The 20848-nt window shown below is 42.1% G+C and overlaps 1 protein-coding gene across 2 annotated transcripts; it reads right to left on the bottom strand.

The window, feature by feature from the left end:
- Positions 1 to 6316: 6316 nt before the first annotated feature.
- On the bottom strand, positions 6317 to 19911 carry NQO2 (N-ribosyldihydronicotinamide:quinone reductase 2). 2 transcript variants are annotated; one of them, XM_026069884.1, is made up of 7 exons: positions 19877 to 19911; positions 19076 to 19128; positions 17174 to 17338; positions 13320 to 13450; positions 11338 to 11451; positions 8813 to 8914; positions 6317 to 7707 (listed from the first exon to the last, which is right to left on the bottom strand). In XM_026069884.1, the coding sequence occupies exons 2-7, from the start codon at positions 19080 to 19082 to the stop codon at positions 7534 to 7536; spliced, it is 693 nt and encodes a 230-aa protein (XP_025925669.1). In that variant the 5' UTR covers positions 19083 to 19128; positions 19877 to 19911; the 3' UTR covers positions 6317 to 7533. The 2 variants fall into 2 exon arrangements, with proteins under 2 accessions (XP_025925669.1, XP_025925670.1); XM_026069885.1 differs by lacking the exon at positions 19877 to 19911 and adding an exon at positions 19676 to 19779.
- Positions 19912 to 20848: the final 937 nt, after the last annotated feature.

Raw genomic sequence — 20848 nt, 5'->3', positions numbered from 1 at the left:
GGGGCGGCCGCGGGCAGCGCGGTGCGTGCCGAGCGGCTGGGGCCGTGCGAGCTCACCCCCGCAGGCTGGAGGAGCGCGTCTGCCCCTCCGGGAGACCAGCCCGCCGTGCGGGCAGCTGCGCGACGGGGTGCGGGCACCCCCGTCCCGCTCCGCGCTAGCGGCGCAGCTGGCGCCCGGAGAGAAGCGGCTCCCAGCACGGCCCCGAAGTGCTGTTCTAGGTGCGTGTGTACACGCCGCTACCTGCTGTGGAGATACCTGTCAAGTTACGGCGGCTGGCAGCAGTTTAGGGGCGGGGGGGGCATGGTGGAACTGCGTTTCTCTGGTGTGGGTTTGGTGCCTACAAGGCAGTTTTTTGTTCAGGAAGATGGAGGCAGGAGTTTCTGTTTGCTAACAGAGTAACCATAATAAGTAACAGTCCTGGGGACACAGCGGAGGAAATGTTTCACCTAAAAGGACCTCCATGAACCACCTAGCACCTCCTTCTGCTCTACAGGGGAGTCTAGAGCATCTCTGACAAATTTTATCTAGTTTGTCATTATTCTGCCAGTAAGGGAGGTTCCATAACTTTCCAACCTATTCCATTATTTTCATTAGGAAAAGTGTTCTAATATAAAAATAATGGCTAGTTATAGCTTCTTTACATAAAACTCATCCTAACTGTCTTTTCTCCAATGAAACAATCGGAAATGATGAATGACTCTCTGCTTTGTCATGACTATCTGCCTTGTAATGGGGAACACTTATGCACTTCACAGTCTTGTGGATGCTGTGTTGTTCACAGGTCAGTACTACTAGATACCACCAAAACAGCAGCAGTTTCATGTGGGCGGGCCAACACTAGCCCACAGCTCACGCATAAAGGAAGAAGCCTTTCTAAAGCTCAGTGGCAAGCTTGCCCTGGCCCTTGACTTTCAAAGGATAGTGATGAGAGAGAGTGGTCCGGAAATCTGTTTCTGTTTCCTGATGGAAACTGAGGCCCCAGGCTCTTGTAGATCTGGAAGAAGCACAAAGGTGATGGAGGGTTTTAATTTCATGCTAGGCCCCACAGTGGATTTCATGGATAGGGTTCCTCAAGTGTGGAGGACATTCAAGGCCATGTTTGTACCTGGCTTATGCCCACCACGTAAAGCAAACAAAACATTAACAAAATAGAAACATGCTCCATTCAGTACTTATGAGGCCTTTGAGGTTCGCAAGGGTGCACTGGTGTGCAACGCTGACATATTTGGGAGCTCTGGCCTTTTCCAAATGCAGAACTAGTCCTTTTTTCCTCCTGTGTCAGTCATCAGTGTAGTATTGGAGTACTGAAGTTTCCTCCCTGAGTCTCAAGGCAATTTTCTACACCTTGCAGTACAAACAGAACAAATGGCTTGTTTCCACTGCACAAAATGCTGAGTACAGTCATTTCCACTATAAAAAATTTACGGCAGTGGAACTGGCATGTGTCTAGTGTATCCCTTTGTTTTCACCTGATTCTGGATCAACCAGTGTTGAGACAGACCAGCTGGCCAATGCTCTGATAGCACCCAGTGCAAGGCCTCATCAGGCTTAGTGTAATTAAAAGGCTCAAGACAGCTATGCTGAACTGACAGATGAGGTAGTTTGAACACAGACATTTCATGCCCATCCATGTTGCAAAGTATCCTAAGGAAAATGTTACTAAGCCTGTAGTCCATAGAAGCTGGGACATTTGTGAACTAACTCTAATTGTCCCAAGGAGACCGAGGAAAGCAAATGTGGCATCTCATAACTGGGGAGGTCATGCAGTTTTTGTCTTCTGTTGCCATCCAAAACATTACAGAAACCTTTCTAATGCTATTTTTCTTCTGTTCTTTGAGCTTTGCATTAGATATGTGGCTGAAGAGAGGAAGTAAGATGGCCACACTTATACAGAACTACGTGGTAAAAACATCTCAGTCATTCAGTGATGATTTACCAACAAGTGCTAGGAAAAAAGACAGAAATGAACTTTTTTGTGTGTGTGCTCAGAGGTCAGTGTTGCCCGTTTTGACATTCCTTCTAGAAATGAACAAGGAAAACAAATTGATTCAAAAATGCAATCTAAGTCACAGAGAAATCTCTTAATTCTGATACAGAAGAAAGGAAGAATATCCTGAACTGGAAGATAAAGTCATTACAATTTTAACACTTTTCACAATAATACATTTCTGTGAGCAGTTTTCAATTTTAGTATCAATGAAAATAAAATAAACCCATTAGTTCTATTTTTCCCTTTAACTGATACTTTCACTAATTTTGACCAAACTCTCATTTACTTTGTACCAAAAGTTTCAACCATCTTATCAAAATAGAAAAAATGTAAATACATGGAATCCAATAGCTTTTTTTTTTTTTGCATGTAGCTGTTTTTATTGTCAGTTGGATAAAAACTGCTATTGCCAACTACATATGTGAAATTTTCAGGTTCTGTTGCATCACCAGAAAAATTGTAAGGGTTCATAAATCAAACAGTATTGAAACTCCACAGTTCTAGACCAAGGCTACCTGGAAAGGTTACCTATTTTATTTATTGTAACCAATTAAATCACAAAAAGCTTGTGCCCTAATGGGAAAGTGACTTAACACAGAGATGTTTTCCTGGTATTTAAAGACTACATCACAGTAAGTTTTGCTACAGCGCTTTAAAGTTCACTCCTTCCTTTCCACTCATAAAGTCCTACTCCAGTTAGCTGCTAGATTTTTGTTTACATTTTTGAATGTAAAAAAGTCTGATTTTTGTTTATATTTTGTTTACAATTTTGCCACCTCCCTGTCTCCCATGAACTGCAAGCTCTGTGGGGATCTGTATTATGGCGGGGAATGAGCATGACAGCAGTGTGTTTGTCCACAGCTAAAGACACAGCTGAGACCGCAAGGGATGAGTGTGTCCTCGCACAGGAAGTTCCCAGCTCCAGAGATGAGTCAATGCTGAAACATTAATTCTGGGCTCAGCATCCTACTCAGAGCACTGTAGAGGGGGAGGATCACTGGACAAACCCTAAGCAGATATTTGTCCGTAATCTTTCAGTAATCTACATTTTAACCTGAAGCTAAAGCACTAGCTGGTCTGCTTAATCCCTCTACTGTCCGACAGCTGTACAGATGATTTTGCAGGGAGAAGGCATGGTTTTAGCCAGTTTTGCCCAACAACACAACAAAACTTCTATTGCATTTCACTGAAACCACAGAGGGCTGAAGTGGGAGAAACTGCAGCAGTGTGCAACCAACATGCTGCACAGGAGCATGTGGAAAAGGGCCATATGCCTTTGGGGAGCCTGAGTGTGGGACAGGCTGCACAAAGGGACTTGGGAACCACCGTTGTGACAGCTGCAATTTTTCATTGTAGCTAAATTCAGAAGATGATCATCTGAAGTCTTGCCTTGGCGTCGGGGTGTGGCTATCACAACGATGGTTATTTTATGGTTAYTTTTTGGCTTTAAAATATGTATTAACATAATAGGATTTTTTTTAAAAAAGCTTGTATATGAATTATGCATGATATTTATTCCCTGGCTGTTCCTTCTCTTCAGCACAACCTTTTGATAAATCATGTGTTGCAAAGTATATTCCTCTGCAAGCAGGTGGCTAACTTCAATGAGATTGTCCCAGGAATCAAATGTTAAACCAGAGAAGGGATTATCTACATCTGCCTTTAAATGTTTAGTATTTGAAACTTGGATTAAAAGTGCTTTAAGGCAAAAAGTTCATCTTGGTTTCTCCAGGCTATGAGGCTTCTTGAAAACATAGATCAGATGGGGATCTATCTGTTTACTGGTGTTTTTCTGAAGCTGCAAGCATATTTCACCTGCCACTTCAGAATATTTCATCTAACAAATAAAAGAAACTTAGTTATGATTTTTGGAACAAATGTTTGGACAAAAAGACCAGAGTGCTGCCTGAAAGCATGTGGGAGAGGAGGACCAGCACCAACAAAAAGCAAAAAGACAGACTAAAGGGAACAGGAAAGCGCCTTGGCCTTGTACTCTTTTCCCCAGCTTAAAACATAGCTACAAGTTACCAAATTCCAGTTTTATTCTGCTGAAGTCAGTGCTGTCTTGGCAGGACTGCATTTGGCTCTTAGTATAAAGTGATTTAGCAGAGCAATCATTCTTTAGATCAAAATGGCTGTAACATTTCCAATGTTAGTAAGACACTAATATTGCCACTTCCTTTCTCTCTATTAACCACAGACCACTATTATTTATTTTCTATGAATTAACATTCTCCCTTGTGTTTTTGAAAGGCATGTGCAAGAACATGCATGCACCACTGCATACATGTGCCATGTAGCAGGCACTGAAAGCATGTTAAAACAAGGACATTAACTCTTGGCTCAGCCCTTCTGATTGCTCTACAGACGAGTGGCTGCCAAAGCATTGTGACAGCTCCCTTCAGCCTGTACAGTTTAATGTGGTATGTGTCCCGACCCTGAATACAGCATGCAGTTCTGATTAACTCTTCTCAGAATGCATATAGGACAGGTAAATATGAAATAAAAGAGGGTGACAAGAACTATGTGGCACGTGGAACAGCTTCTGCATGAGGAGAGACTACACAGACAAGGACTGAGATGACTGTGAAGGGTTATGATTGAATATTGATTCTTGATCTCCTCCCCAATATACACCCTCATATAGTGGCTTTCAAATTGGAATGATATTCCTGAAGAATTTACTTTTGGAGTAGTCAAGGCATGTGGAGAATGGTGATCTGACTCCTATAGTCTACTTGCATTTCCAAGTGGCTTTTGTCAAAGTTTCATATCAAATTTTTTAAAGAAAACTAAGTGGGCAAAGGATAAGAAGGAAGGTCATGGCATAGATATATGTTTAAGATAGGACAAAGAGGGCAAGKAAATGCTTGGTTCTCAGAACAGAGGGAGGTTACAAGTGGAGTTCTGCAGGGGTCAGTGCTGCTCTGGAAAAGGAGATGAGCAGTGGGGTTGAGAAAGTTTTCTGATGATACAGGTTACTGAGATGAGGGGGACAAGGAAGACAGACTGTGAAGAGTTCTGGGAAAATGGCTGAGTGACTGGGCAGGTGAAATTGAAGGTATGTAAAGCGGTGCACATGAGGAAAAAATTATCCTGAATTCATGTATAAAAATATGGCCTCTGAGCTGAGACAGGACTCTACAGCCTGGAAAAGAGACTATTTAGCAGGGRGAAGTGATACATGTCTAGAAAACTCTAAGTACCATGAAGAAGGATGGATGGGATTGATTATTCACTGTTGACCGGGAGGCATCAAATGAAACTAGTAGGAACCAGGTCCATTCCCCCCACCCTGCAATGCTTATGCAATGAAACCAAACCTGCAGAACTTTGCCAAAGAAAGTWGGATGATTAAAGTTGGCAGGAATTCAAAAGAAAACTGAGGGGTCTATGAGGGGTTGGTAAGTACAAATTAACAGTATATAGCTCAGGAAATCCCCCAAGCTAACTACAGCTGGAGGCTGGAAGGGAATTCAGTAGAAGTGCTTGCCCTGTTCTTACTCTTTCCTGGCATCAGCTTAAAACCACTGTGGGAAACAGAACTTGGGGTTGGAGAATCCTTGTTCTAACCTAGCACAGCCATTCTTGTATACTTTCAATTATAAATAACCAGTCTAATAACAGCATTTAATACTACAGTGTGTGTGTGGAGTTGGTACACATGTGCCAAATAGTATCGAGAAGTATATTTTCACCTTGTATGTTGATCTGAGATTCTTCATCTAACAGCTAAACCAACTAAGCACTGCAATTGATCTAATACAGTAACATTTTGTTTCACAGTTGCAACTTCTGCTTTCATATCCATTTCCTTCTTTTTTAAACATGCAGGTTAACTGAACACAGTGAACATAAGGATGATTCCTCTCCTACACAATTTTAATATTTGCATTTGCCCTTCAATCCCTCTTCAGGTAACTTGAAGCTGTTTGTTTGGGTTTTTTTAAGTCTTCTAGGCAAGAACGTGCTTTCCCCCCACTTTATAACATTTTCCATTTTCTTCATCTACACTTTCTTTTTCATATACAAGAGCTATTGAACCAAGGCCAACTGCTTGCTTGCTTGCATAATCTAAGGTCTCTGAGTCATACACACTGAAGCAGAAAGCTGCAACAGCTTAGGACAGCAGTTCTTCCAGGGGTCTGTGTCATCTCTGCTAGAGGTAGCCATTCACTTCATACAGTGACAAACAGGACTATGTGTATCCTTCTCTGCTGTTGCAATTCCCAGTCTGACATATTAGTTTACGCTGCTCCTCCAGAATCAGGGCTTGACACATTTATTATCCAAATGACCCCAATATAAACATAAGGGTGAGGACATAACAAGGCTGCTACAAAGAACATATGGCAGGTGCATGCTCTGTATGCAGAGGCCTAAGTATCATTTGACAGTGACTCAGAAGACTGGTGTTTCTTATTCAAGCTACATTCTTTTAATACTAAAGTGCAAAGCCAGCTGTGACATAATTTGATCAAAGTAAGAAACTGTGAAGCTAAGCAAGAAATCTTGCCCTTTGCTTTATGCACAAAAAACATTAACTGTTCTCAGGCATCCAAATTATTCTACTGAAGTTCAAGCTAAAATTCCCAGATACTAAGAGCCAGACAGTCATTGTGTTCTGCTAGATAGCTGGCCTGTAGGCAGAGAGTGCTCCTGCAGTTTTTTGGGAAGGCAGTCTGCCTCGCCAATAGGCAGTGCCAGACATCTCTGAGGAGGTGCACCTACGCTGAGGAAGCAGGGTATGCATCAGGCCCTCCAAGCCTGAATAGCAATACTGACTGGGGTGTAGGGGCAGGGATTAGATTTGATTCCCTTCTGTCTCTACTCAAAGTAACAAAAATAGGGAATTCTCCTTGATTTTAGAAAGCTACATACTTTACAAATGATTTACAAAGATTTAGATTCCATAAAGAAAGGCAATGCATGCACATACTGCTATGGGATATTTTTATTTGTTCTTTTCTTCTCCTGGCATCTGTCACAGCTTTAATATTGCTTTAATATATTTGTAAATGCGTGCAAAAGCCTACAGCTTGTCCACAAGCTTCCAGTTGTCTAAGTCACTATACAGCTGTACATCCTGTTGCATTATTAACTATCTGGCTTCATAGCTCAAAGGCACAAATGTAGAGCTCATTTAAAAGAGCAGGTTGAGCCACAACTATGTTGAGTCTGGGCAGTATATTTCCAGGCCAATGAAAAAATCGCAGCTAGTGCAAAAAGTTAAAATAAATTTGTCAATGCACTTTACTGTTTCATAATCAACAATATAATCTGCAAGTAAATACTGCTTGTATTACCAGTCACTAGTAGACAGGATGTCACTGTACATATGTTTTAGAATAATTTGTCACAAAGAGTTATGCGTCCATCATTGAAGACAGATGGTATATTGTCAGCTAAACTGGTAGCCATAGTACTCAAGAAAGATATCTGTAATACATTCAAGTTATGAGATTAGTTATTCATTCAGATATTGAGATAAAGCACCAAAAAGAATGGAAAAAAATCTAATTCCATAGTGTTGTGCCTGAATATTACTTGAAATACCACTCAGGAGAGCAGTTGATGGGTTCCTCCTTCCAAAGAGTCTTCAGACGCTGGGCCCAAACAAGCAGCATCTCCTTCCTGTTCTCCTCAGAGACATATTCTGGAGCAAAGCAGATGTGAGGAGCAAGGACTTTGACACCACAGTAGTGCATGATGCCATGCTAGACTCAAAGGAAAGAAAGAGATGCCTCAGAAAATAGTTAGCTTCTCAGCTGCAGTTCAAGAATGTGGAAGATTCTGATCTGAAACCCAATATAAGGCATATTTTCTAAACTGTACATTTGTCAGCAAAAGGGAAATAGATTGCAGAAGTTCATTACCTATCTTGGGAGTTAGTACTGAAGGCTAGGCATTATGCAGAATGACATACAATACACTGAAAAGTAAGGCTAACTATTTATTCTGCTCTATAGAATTTATTTCTAAGTGCTATTAAACCCACAGAATTGTCCTCTTCAGCTGCCATATGCTGTTAAATTTGCATGGATCAGAGACAGCCTAATGCTCATTGTACTGTTTAATCCCCATGGATTGTTCCAGAACTATACTATATTTCTCATCTACTTCTAAAAATTTTTAACCTTTTGCCTCCAGTTTAGCCACACAATTCTGAATGAGCATTAGTGCCTTTCAAATCAGCTCAACTCACTATCTTGCCTCTGTGTATTTCTGAACTTATAGCTGTGTCTGTAGCTGAACTTGTAGCTTTCTTCTTTATGCCAACTTGCAAGTTACGCAGCTAGATAGCCCCAGTGCTCATAAGGGCACAGAGGGCATTAGATTTCATCAAGAAGAAGCTGGCACAATTTGCCCTACCATCTAAAGTTTCTCAAAGCATGTTTGCTACCTCTGACAAAAGGGTAGCAACAAGAAAAGACATGCTACTATTGTATGCTGATCCTCAGTACCAGGATCCCGTGTGAATGCCCCCCAAATTCCTACATGAGTCAGGCAGTTATAGGGAAAATAAATGTTTCATGTAAGAGCTAACGGAAACCCTACAACACCAGAGAAACTCAAAAGCAGGCAATATAAGCCAGATTCCAGTCTTGAGGAAGAGGCACTAAGCAGCTTTAAAATTCTGTTGACTTTTATAGTTGTCTCAGGATTTTAGGGCCCAACTTATATAAAGTATATAGAAATAATACAGTTGTCAGTTCCAAGCATCTACAGGTTATAAAATAAATAATAATAAAATTGTTCCAAATAATTTGCTTAGTAAAAATTAAGGCAAACAAATAACAAGCAAATATTCACAAATTATACCTGCATGGGCCACAGGATATAGCGAATATCACCACTGATACCTCCTTTTGTATACATCTCTTTGCTTCCTCCGGTGGTGAAAGAAAACAGGGCTAATTTATTCTGGAATTAAGAAAACTGTGCTTAGGATAGATATGTTTAAAGAAGAGTGACTGAATAGTTCAAGAGATATTCAGGGGAACCTGGATAGCATGAATCTCTAGAGGAGGTGTTTTGTCCTCTTTCCCTCTGACCTTACATGTAGTGGCAGCTGTGAGATAAAGCTGCAAGACATGCAACTAGACAATGGACTGTGTGTCAGGGCTTTAGACAGAGACAGATTAAAAAAGAAAAGAAATTGCATATACTGACACCACAGCATGAAGCGGGGCTGACCCTTGCTTTCACCTATGAAATGTTTGGAAAACTGTGGCTGGAAAGCACTGTGTTACTGAGCATATTTCTATTCTTCTCTTTCTTGAATGCAGAAATTGAATGCTACAGTAATCCCCTTTCAAACTTAGGCTTGCTAGTCACTTGTCAAGGAATAATTTGAGTACAATTTGTATTCTTTAGACTTTCTTCATCAGGTGTTCTAAAAGCCCCATGTTTCTGCTGATTCTGTATCCCATAGGCTTGTGCTCAGCATCTGTCCTCTCAGTTTTAGCTTCTATAATTAAAAACGCAGATTTTTCCTCGTATGACTCATTGCAGTATCCTAATTGCCTTGAGTCTGCAATCAGCATGCAGCTATAAAGGTTGGGGAATACTCCTATTCATCTCAGTGAGGCAGCCATTTCTGAAATTTAAACAAAYTGAAATGTTTGGAATTGTTACAAAGATCAGAAATTAAATAGATTCATATGCAGCTAACATAAATGTGCGGTTAATATTGGTTATTTCTGGATGCAGCAGCTGTTACCAAGTAAGATCCATTAGGCAGTGGGCCCAAATTCTCTAGTTATTGACTAACTTGGTTATGCCCAATGCCATGGAGAATTATGAAGTTATGAATTGGCATCTAGAGATACTGGTCTTGCCCGATTTAGAAGCTACAGAGAAGAAAAGGCTCAAAGGAGATAACTGAAATAGAGTTGGAGAACCACATGCACTGAGCATTTCAGGTTTCTACTTAAGTTTTATAGTTTAATTCCAACCTTTGACATTCAATCCCAGAACAGGAATCTTTGTCATCTGTTCTAGTATGCCACCCATGACAGATTCATGCAGTCCTACTGTGGCAGGAAGAATGAGAGATTGAGAAGTTTTAAGATAAGAATCAATTTAAACTGTTTTCAGATTGTATGCCATCCCAGTGCACTGTGATACATCTACCAAATTATAAAGTCCATTTTGTAGGCCAGACAAAAATCTCTAGATTGTTGAAATCTTTAGGAATCACTGCATTCATTGTACTTGCTACCTTTCAGACAGTTTTAACAATCCAGAAGGTTACTTAACATGTTACCAAAGCATTATTATTGATAGCTGCAGAAAAGACCACATGATCAAACTAGGATGGTTTTCCAGTTACAGACAGCTGAGTCACCCTATTTATCTGCATGCATGCTCCTGTCCTACCCTAACCATAAATGCAACAGCTTAAACATTTACCTCAAAGATTAACATACAGGATTTTGTATTTAAAAAGTGCTTTTCTTTTTTCCAGACCTGAGTGGGCACAAAGTTTCTACCTCACATTCAATTATTGTGTCCTGCTGTTTATGCATGCCAGAATATTTTGTCTATTGAAATATTGTTACAGAACAGGAAGTRCTGGGGTTGACCTAAGCCTGTGACATTTCTTAATTTTTGTAGAATAAGCAAAAAGAAAAGTCTGTCACCAATACGTAGGTCAAAATTTTCCCCTGTACTTTCCTGAAATATGCTTATTTTAAAGCTGAAGCTTCTGTAGATGCTCAGTTTAATCTTCCAGCTACTCTGGAATATCTTAGTGCATGGAAGGCTGTGTGCTATCTGCTTGTTTATAAGAATGAAGTTAAAGATGTTGACCTCCTACAGGCCCACTGGTCTGTACTGGTGTGTTTGGCCACAGGTAATTCACCACAGCTGCTTCAACTGGAATCTCGATCTTGTACTTGGCTGTTGTCTCCTCCTCCCTTTAGTCTACAATGACTTGTTTTATTATTTTTAGCTTTTGGAACATATTGCAGAAGACTGATGTTTGGAAAGTATTTTGGAGAAAGCTAAGGGAATGTGGTTTAGCGATGGACTAGAAAAGAGTTTTTGTATCTGCCTGTCCTACTGCTAAAGCGATTGATGAGTGCTGCTGAGATCTGATTTACATTTGGATTGCTAAGCAGTCCAACTTCAAAGACTTTAGTTAATATAAGTCTAAATCCAGAGAATACCTGAATAAGCCAGAGGCTTCAGAAAATAAGTCATTCCTCCTCAGAAAAATCTGTGATCTATTTTCAGGACAGCCTAAAGTGAGAGCTTTATGCAAATACAGTGGAAGAGAAAGACCATTACCTAAAGAGCACTGCACAAATCTTGATCTTAATAAAACAATCCCCAAAACATACCTTGAGCAAACCGGAACTGTAACAATCTGGAAATTTGTGAGCAAATCCTTCGACCAAGACTCTGTCCATCCAGCCCTTCATGATTGCTGGCATACTGAACCAATACAAGGGAAACTAGGCAAAAAGTAAATTACCTTGTTAATACAGAGAGTCTGGGACATCCTTAAGCCTGGTCTACAGGCAACATCCTATTCTCTTTATCTGTTCAGATCTTGTATATGTTTTCTTCCAGCCCTCTGTCTGGAGAGGCAGTAACTATGTTTGGCAAAATTAATTCAAGTGATTTTTGTACGTAGTAGTCTCAAGTACTTAACCTGTGCATCTGCAGTGTTTTAACACCATGGTGAATGTGAAGGCTTCTACACAAATTAAAGTTGGAATATGATGAAGCGGGAAGGTGCCATTTAATTCAAACTTAAGACTGTACAGAATAGTGTCACCTATTGCTGAAATGCAAAAAGAACATATTACCAAATGGAAAATACAGCCAGAATGCACACAGAGAGCCTTACTACCAGGACTGACATCTCATGATCAGTTCTAATCTGACAGTCTTCCAAAAAATGCCATGGGATCTTAAAAAAGAGTTAGATTCTCTTACACCTTATTGACAGGATGATTCAGATTCACTATTGCTCTACTGAGAAGAAAAATTCCTCTCTAACAGTAGGCCTCTCTATTTCTAGAACCTCTGTTTAGCCCATGGGACCACAGCCTAAAATTATCATGTCTTACTTGCACTCTCATGAATGCTTTGTGGACTCCTGTTCAAGGATGCTATTCCTAAACCTTTGTACACATCACAGTATAAGAGAAGACATTCTATAAGAGTTTAATGTGCATGTGGCTTAATTCAAAGTAGAAACTGGGCAATCATGATTATCTGTAGAAGTGGTCAGTGTAGTCTCTAGTTTCTTTTAAATTACTTCGCAGTGTATTTGAGCGTTTTTGTTTGTGTGTTTGTTTTCTGTGCCAAGACACACTCAACTCCTCATACCATTTTACAGACAGAAAGTAGGAAGCAACCACTTCCTCCAGAGGACATTTTACTATACTTATCTTAAACTCAGAAGACTATTGCGAAAATGATGAAGATTTACAGTGAAATACTTATTCTGAATATGGTTACATCTTAAATTTCATCTAGAATGGAACACTGGAATATACATAGGCTATGCATAAGGCCAATAGTCAGACTGTGAATTTGGATGGAATATTTTCATTTGTATCACACATGACCTTCTGGATGTCAACACTCCAGAGGCCAGTATACTGCGTACTTTAGCCTTGCTATTGACTGCACTTGCACAARTATGGGACATGATTCATCCCCAGCACTGCTGATCCCACACTTCCATTTGGGAAGTACTCTATTCCCAAGCATCCGTCTCATCATGCAAACAGATTGCTTCCACAATTCTACTGTAGATTTGTGTTTCCTTTGCTTGGGCTCCAAGACAAAGGGAGAGGATCAGGCTGCCTGATAATACAGCACTGTTCTCTTATTGAAAATTATAGTTGCTCAATCCAATCATTTTGGAGTGCAGGTATCACCGGTCCTCACAATAACCATAAAACTTAACATTCAAAAATAATCTGATTGTAAGTGAAGTGTGGGTGTGAATTTTACTCAAGTATTTTAGGGATCTAATTTTGGATGCCTTGCTTTTCCCAAAAATGTTAGTGTGGAGCCATTATTTGTGTGAAAAGGTCATAATGTGCTAGCATGAATAATGCTCACAAATGATCTAGTATTTTTGTTATTTTAAAATACACATCATATCAGAAAATCCTGACCCCTGGAAATTGCTGCACTGTGTGCAAACCATTTTGTGTTGATGGCAGAACTACCACATATTTTAAGTCTGGCTAGATTCAATGTTCCTATTGAAATCTATAAGCTTCTCATTTATTACTGTTTCTCTTTTGTTTAACCCTGTACATTACAACTAAAGTATTTTAATGCAATTTAAAATAATGACCTGAAAAATTAGTAAGTCTGCTTCCTGCACCTTCTTTTGCTCTTCTATCAGATCATCAGACAAATCTCCTCTCTTGTAAGCTTCCCGTGCTTCAACTCCGTAATTGAACTCTTCTGAGTTGTGTAAGCAACCTGTGGGTAGAAGTGAATGGTCATTGCTAACCCTGTTTCTAGTGCTGTAGATAAATAGGAATTAAACACAGGATGCAAACTACAATTCTAAATTGAGTTACAGCTTTCCATTTTTTTCCAATTTTCCTTTCCTTTTCATGAATATTCAGTATCATCACAGCTGACAGAACATGATTTGATTTTAACTGGAGAGGAATGTGGTATCTAAGGGTACTAAAACTTTGACCTTTCTGTAGCAACATATGAGTGCAGTAAGAAGGCCTAAGCTTGGTTTTACACTCTGGTGATGCAGACAGATAATTTATCACCACTTCTTGGTAATTGCTCTGCCTCTGCAATAGGGATTACTGAAACCACTGCAGAGTCACAAGAATTATGTAGCCTCCGTAACTGGGAAACTCTGCAGGTGCTGGAGAACAAGTATCGTCTGGTTCGGCTGATTCCACTACAGTTGGATAAGCTGATTCCTATATGTCTGAATCATACATATGCATTCTTTCCTGCTGATTCCACTAGTAGGTCATCAATCTCCAGCAGAAGGACAAGGAAGACAGGTAGAAGCAGYAACCTTATGAATTAAACTCTAATAAGTCATAGTAGGGTACCTGAAGGTGTGGGAAGCACCCAAGAGAAATGGACTTCAGAGACTGATTCTGAACATATATGGGCAAATGCATTCTTCCCCCCCACAAGTGTCACTGTGAGCCAAGGGTCATATCGAGGGGTAGACTCACAGACATGCTTAAGTCTGGTTGTTAATAAGGTTTTTCTTGTTTTAGCCAGTGCTGGTACAGATGTGTGCTATTTCTTTTTGATTCTTACTTTAAAGAGTTAGGACCAGGTGAATCAGGTTATGTTATGGCTTTGTGTTTCCTGAACCGGAAAAATACTGGCCGTAAATGCTATTAAGAGCACAGCAGACTTTCTTAATCATGAAAATACCACGTAAGCTTAATAACAGCATCACTGTTTGTCTCAAGCTTAACTGCACCATTTTTAGTAATCATATACTATCAAGACAGTTGGGAGGTGCCAAAACAACTCAAAAGCCAAAGCACTTAAGTGCCTGGTGCCAATTTACAGAATGCATTTATAATACTGATCATAAGAGAAGGTGGTTTTTAGAATGCCTCTTTATTTGATTGCAAATATTAGAAAAATAATGTTATTCTTTGTTCACTTTGGTCTAAAGGCAAAATGCTGCTTTACAAATCTGTATAATATAGATATTTCTTTTTTTTTCATTGAGGAACCATTTCTAATAGTTGGATTTATTTAAATAAGAATGATATGAGATGATCATGAGATGGTGGATTTCAGGATCCTGCAAGAAGGCAGCAGGGCACTAAGTAGGATCGCAACTCTGGACTTCAGGAGAGCAAACTTTGGCCTCTTCAGGGACCTACTCGGAGGAATCCCATGGGTTAGGGCCCTAGAAGGAAGGGGCGTTCAAAGAGCTGGTTAATATTCAAACATCACCTCCTCCAGGCTCAAGAGCGGTGCATCCCTATGAGTAGAAAGTCAAGCAAAGGAGGTAGGAGACCTGCATGGATGAACAAGGAGCTCCTGGCAAAACTCAACCAGAAGAAGGAGGTATACAGAAAGTGGAAAGGGGGACAGGCCACTTGGGAGGAATATAGGAACGTTGTCAGAGTATGCAGGGATGTGACGAGGAAGGCTAAGGCCCGTCTGGAATTAAATCTGGCTAGAGATGTCAAGGACAACAAGAAGGGCTTCTTCAAATACATCAGTAGCAAGAGGAAGACTAGGGAAAATGTGGGCCCTTTGCTGAATGGGGTGGGTGCCCTGGTGACGAAGGATGCAGAGAAGGCACAGTTACTGAATGCCGCCTTTGCTTCAGCCTTTACTGCTCAGGCCAGCCCTCAGGAACCCCAGACCCTGGAGGCAAGAGAAAAAGTCTGGAGAAAGGAAGACTTTCCCTTGGTCGAGGAGGATCGGGTTAGAGATCATTTAAGCAAACTTGACACCCACAAATCCATGGGCCCCAATAGGATGCACCCACGAGTGCTGAGGGAGCTGGCAGATGTCATTGCTAAGCBGTTCTCCATCATCTTTGAAAGGTCCTGGAGAACAGGAGAGGTGCCTGAGGACTGGAAGAAAGCCAAYGTCACCCCAGTCTTCAAAAAGGGCAAGAAGGAGGACCCAGGGAACTACAGGCCAGTCAGCCTCAGCTGCATCCCTGGAAAGGTGATGGAGCAGCTCATCCTGGAGGCCATCTCCAAGCATGTGGAGGACAAGAAAGTGATCAGGAGTAGTCAGCATGGCTTCACCAAGGGGAAATCATGCCTAACCAATCTGATAGCCTTCTCTGATGGAATGACTGGCTGGGTAGATGAGGGGAGAGCAGTGGATGTTGTCTCCCTTGACTTCAGCAAGGCTTTTGACACTGTCTCCCAGAACATCCTCATAGGCAAGCTCAGGAAGTGTGGGCTAGATGAGTGGACAGGGAGGTGGACTGAGAACTGGCTGAATGGCAGAGCTCAGAGGGTTGTGATCAGCAACGCAGWGTCTAGTTGGAGGCCTGTAGCTAGCGGTGTCCCCCAGGGGTCAGTACTGGGTCCAGTCTTGTTCAAGTTCTTCATCAGTGACTTGGATGAAGGGACAGAGTGCACCCTCAGCAAGTTTGCTGACGATACCAAACTGGGAGGAGTGGCCGATACACCAGAGGGCTGTGCTGCCTTTCAGAGGGACCTCAACAGGCTGGAGAGCTGGGCGGAGAGGAACCTCATGAAGTTCAACAAAAGCAAGTGCACCTGGGGAGGAATAACCCCATGCAGCAGTACAGGTTGGGGGTTGACCTGCTGGAAAGCAGCTCTGCCGAGAAGGACCTGGRAGTGCTGGTGGACACCAAGTTAAGCATGAGGCAGCGATGTGCCCTTGTGGCCAAGAAGGCCAATGGTATCCTGGGGTGCATCAGGAAGAGTGTTGCCAGCAGGTCGAGGGAGGTGATTCTCTCCCTCTACTCAGCCCTGGTGAGGCCACATCTGGAGTACTGCGTCCAGTTCTGGGCTTCCAGTACAAAAGAGATGTGGAGCTACTGGAGCGAGTCCAGCAAAGCGCTGCTAAGATGTTGAAGGGACTAGAGCATCTCTCTTATGAGGAAAGGCTGAGAGAGCTGGGCCTGTTCAGCCTGTAGAAGAGAAGACGAGGGGGGATCTTATCAATGTGTATAGGTATCTGAAGGGAGGGTGTAGAGAGGATGGAGCCAGACTCTTTTCAGTGGTGCCCAGCGACAGGACACAAGGCAACGGGCACAAACTGAAACACAGACAGTTCCATCTGAACATGAGGAAAAACTTCTTCACTGTGAGGGTGACAGAGCACTGGAACAGGTTGTCCAGAGAGGTTGTGGAGGCTCCTTCCTTGGAGGTATTTAAAACCCATGTGGACACAATCCTGTGCAATGTGCTCTAGGTGACCCTGCTTGAGCAGGGGTTTGGACTAGATGATCTCAAGAGGTCCCTTCCAACCTCAGTGATTCTGTGATTCTGTGATACATGTTGACATTGCTTAGTCAGGGCTCACTGAAAATAAAAACCTGGGTCTTGTTTGTTAAGGAATATTTGGTATCAAGTAATGGCAACTGTTTTTTCAGAGTGTACGTAATGGTATGGTTCTAAATTGCTAATGCAGCAGGATAGACAAGAAGAAAGTTTGTCTCATCATTATTGTTGAAAAAAAATGTATTTTGGCTAGTCTCACCAACAATGTCATTTCTTGTTGCTCTTGGCTCAAACTGCATTGCATATAAATCGGACACTGTGACACTGCAGCCCTGTTTGCCTAATTCTTCCACCGCAACATTCTTCAAAGATCCATTCAAAGACTTGGGCTCTTGATGTGCATAGATTATTAGGACTTTTCTCCCTGGAGGCAGAAAGAAAAGCAGAAGATACCTTAGAGATAGGCCAATGTGAAACAGTTTGTGGAGTGAGGGCCTGGTTCTTCATGTTTTTGTGCTGTGTTTTCCATGTTGCACAAAACTAGTGAAAACAAATGACAGTGCCAGCATTTGACTCCTGCTTGGTAGAGCAAGTGACTCATGAAGAACTCATCCGTAAATGCCACACCCACAGAAACATTGTGCTACCCTGGGCTTTTTAGGTGGAAGTCGGTGGACTGTAGGTGTATTTCCAAAGCAGGTTGCACTGTCCTACTTCATGATGCGCCACCCAAGACATGCCCTGCTCCTCCTCTGATGCAGTTCCTCATTTTCAGTCATCATTTGTGCTCGTCTGATTCTACCACCCTCCCCAAAAAACACACAACAACAGAAGAAAAACTTTCTGCTGACTTAGCTCCCTAACCTACCTCTCTGCCAGATTAGTGCAGTGTTAGTGTGAGGGATGGGGTGTGATCAAAACACGGTCAATTGGGATTCCTCAAAACATTGTGGAATCAAATTCTGAGAGCCCAGAGAATCCCTCAACTGCTTTGTGGGTTCCCTACATCTTCCGTTTAAGTGTTGGGCAAATGATAACATCAGGGTTAAAGTTTAAGATGCTGCTATCCCATTCTACCATCCTCACAGYGGCTTCAGTAGAAAGCAACATGACTTGTTCTTAGGTGTATCAGTGAGCTGTCTGGTATGTCTTAAACTGCTGATAAAAATGGATTTAAGCTAAAATGAGTGACCAGAGGGATAGGTAGGGATGTAGCTTTTTAAACTAACACAACAAGGTATATCAGAGCTTACTTATTCATAATCATATTGGGCATAGGCAGAGCACTTAAAACAATGGAATCACCATTCAATTTTAATAATTCTCTAAAAAATTATTCCTCTCTGGACAAAAGGGAAAGTGAAATACTTTGGCGGGTAACAGTAGATTATAAATAAACATTGCAGAGAAGGAAATTTCCAGAAACTATTTAAAATAACTGCATCTGCAAAACATTCAGACCTTGGTTCCTAATAGTCAACATAAAAACTTCCCTGAATTCAGTTTTTCCAGTAGACACAGAGGCTGTCTGTCCCACATCACCATCTGGGTGACAGTTACCTTTGGTATCAGAGGTAGTTGAYAGAATCTGAGCTGAGAGCTTGAAAAAACAATACCTCATTTTCATACATGAATTATAAGAGGCAGTTATTTCTCCAGTGTGCATTGAGTGTCCTCCATGAAACAACAGCTTTGCCAAAAGACCATTAAAATTTGTGGTCAGATGCTATCATAAATTTAAGAAGTGACAGTTGCATGCCCTAATAGTTTATTTAAAGTATTTAAACAACAAGTTTAAATAAATTACTGCTCTCTTGCTCAATAATTTTTTTTTTCTGGAATATCAAAAACTGTTACCTCTTTGCAGTTCCTGCTAGCTCTCAGTTAAGTAAGTAATTCAGTGGTTGGAGATAGAACCATCTCAGAGAAATGAAAAGATTAATTCTGCAAGCTGCTAGTTTGTTTTAATTTCAGTGGAGTTGAGGGCACTCAGACACTGTGTTTGCAGACACTAGAGTTTTCAAAAGCATTAGTCACTTAAGTAATTCCAGTGCTTTAAAAAATAGCACCTTAATATCCCAACTAAATCCTAAGGACATTCCAGGTACTAGCATGCCTAGGACCTATGTCAAAAGCATTTTTATTACCATTTGGTTCTTACCTGCCATCTTCTGGAAGCATGTAGTAGTTTCTGTCCTGAGAATCCGGTATGGCCTGTAAACAGAAATGACATATTCGCTTATGTGAGCAGCATCAGGAAAAGGCAGAAGAAAAACTTCTGTTTCATTGCCACCTGGCTGCAAGTGCATTTTATGACACAGAATTGAATAGGCTGTGAAGGGAAAACATTTTGTAAGCACTCGTGTATATACAATGCACTCCAGCTGTACTAACCACCAGGAGAATGAAGGTGTATGGGCTTACAAACCTTTCTCTTCATGAATTTTGCCTGGCTGAATTGCTTACCACTGGTGAGAGAACTTCTGCGCATTACCTCAAACGCAAATTCACCCAACTTTTAGCAGAGAACAAGCAGAATGTATTTGAGTTTGCTTGTTGCACTAGCACAAACTAGCTATTTGTTCATCCAGTTTAACTGACTGGTTAAAATGGACGCATTGCTTTTTTCTCTCACCTAAGGCAGGTGGAAAGGGCTCCTGTTTTTTTCTGCTGTCTTCTAAAACCCGTTTCAAAATAACCCCAAACCCCAGCTCCGACAGGAGTCAGGACAGAGCACAAAACACTCGTGTCAGGACCGTACCGTGTACCGGGGGGACGGGCGGGCCGGTGCTGCAGCCTTCCCCGGGGCTGCAGCAAGCTCCGCGGAGCCGCTCGGGGAGCCGGGGGCTGCCGGGCCGCCTGCGAGCGCGGCTCCGGCGCCGGGGGCAGCCCGCGGTGCCCGCCGTGTTCCCTCCCCGCTGGCTGCAAAGGCGGCGCGGCGCGACCGGGGATCGCTTTTTACCTGCTGCCCGCGGCCGTGATGGCGCCGCGCGCCGGCTCCGCAGGGCCCCTGGGCGGAGCGCGCTGACGCCGGGCCGGGCCCCCGGCTGCGGAGCGCGGCCCGCCCGCCTGAGCGCGGCTGCAGCCCAAGGCTGCGCCAGCACAAAGCCGCGCTCGTGCCTTCAGGGCTGTCAGCCGCTGGTGCTCCGCTATAAGCAGACTACATTAAATATACCTTACATATCATTATTATTCCATATTATTATTACAAATTGCAGACTGTTATTACACATGACATATTATTATTATTATTATTATGTATTATAATATATATATTATGTATCACACACTTACTGATGTTTCATTACAAAGGGTGTTGTTCATCTTAAAAGTGTCACCTGATGGGAGCCGCGATGGCATGTCACCGCTAGCAGCAGTCGCTCATCGGTGTGTACCGCTATATCGCCTCCGACCATTCAGTGAGTTCTCACGTGTGTAGCAGGGGGCGAGTGCAGTTATTCCTGGTTTTCAAATGGAGAATCTGAGGCGGAAATCAAGTCATTGGGCCCAAAGCATGGGGCAATAAATGACAGAGCCACCTGTGTCCTCTTGCAACAGAGTCAGCAGAAAACCTCTGTGCAAACCTCRTACTGTTTGCATTTTTCACCTGCTGCCATCTGTGTTGCCTGGGTTAGGGGAGACACCAAATCCTCTGCTATCTCCCTTGGCATCTCAGGGAAAAGGTAGCATGCACATGGCTGCAGGGACCGGGGAGAGCAAAGCCTGGAAATGGGAAGTGACGGTAGCAGAAATTTTGGCTATAACAGTCACTTATCAACAGTCACTATGCTAAATATAAAACAACAGAGTGCATTCTGCTTGGTTATGCACAACTGGTTAAATGGGAAGCAGTACGATAAAGAACCAGACAGGGACTCAGGAAACCCAGATTCCAGTTTGTTTACCTTCCTTCAGGTAGGATGTTCTATTTTTG

The sequence above is a fragment of the Apteryx rowi genome, unplaced genomic scaffold (genome assembly GCF_003343035.1).
Source record: "Apteryx rowi isolate R43461 unplaced genomic scaffold, aptRow1 scaffold_3, whole genome shotgun sequence".
Classification (NCBI taxonomy): domain Eukaryota; kingdom Metazoa; phylum Chordata; class Aves; order Apterygiformes; family Apterygidae; genus Apteryx; species Apteryx rowi.
This window is presented reverse-complemented; position numbering and strand designations above follow the sequence as displayed.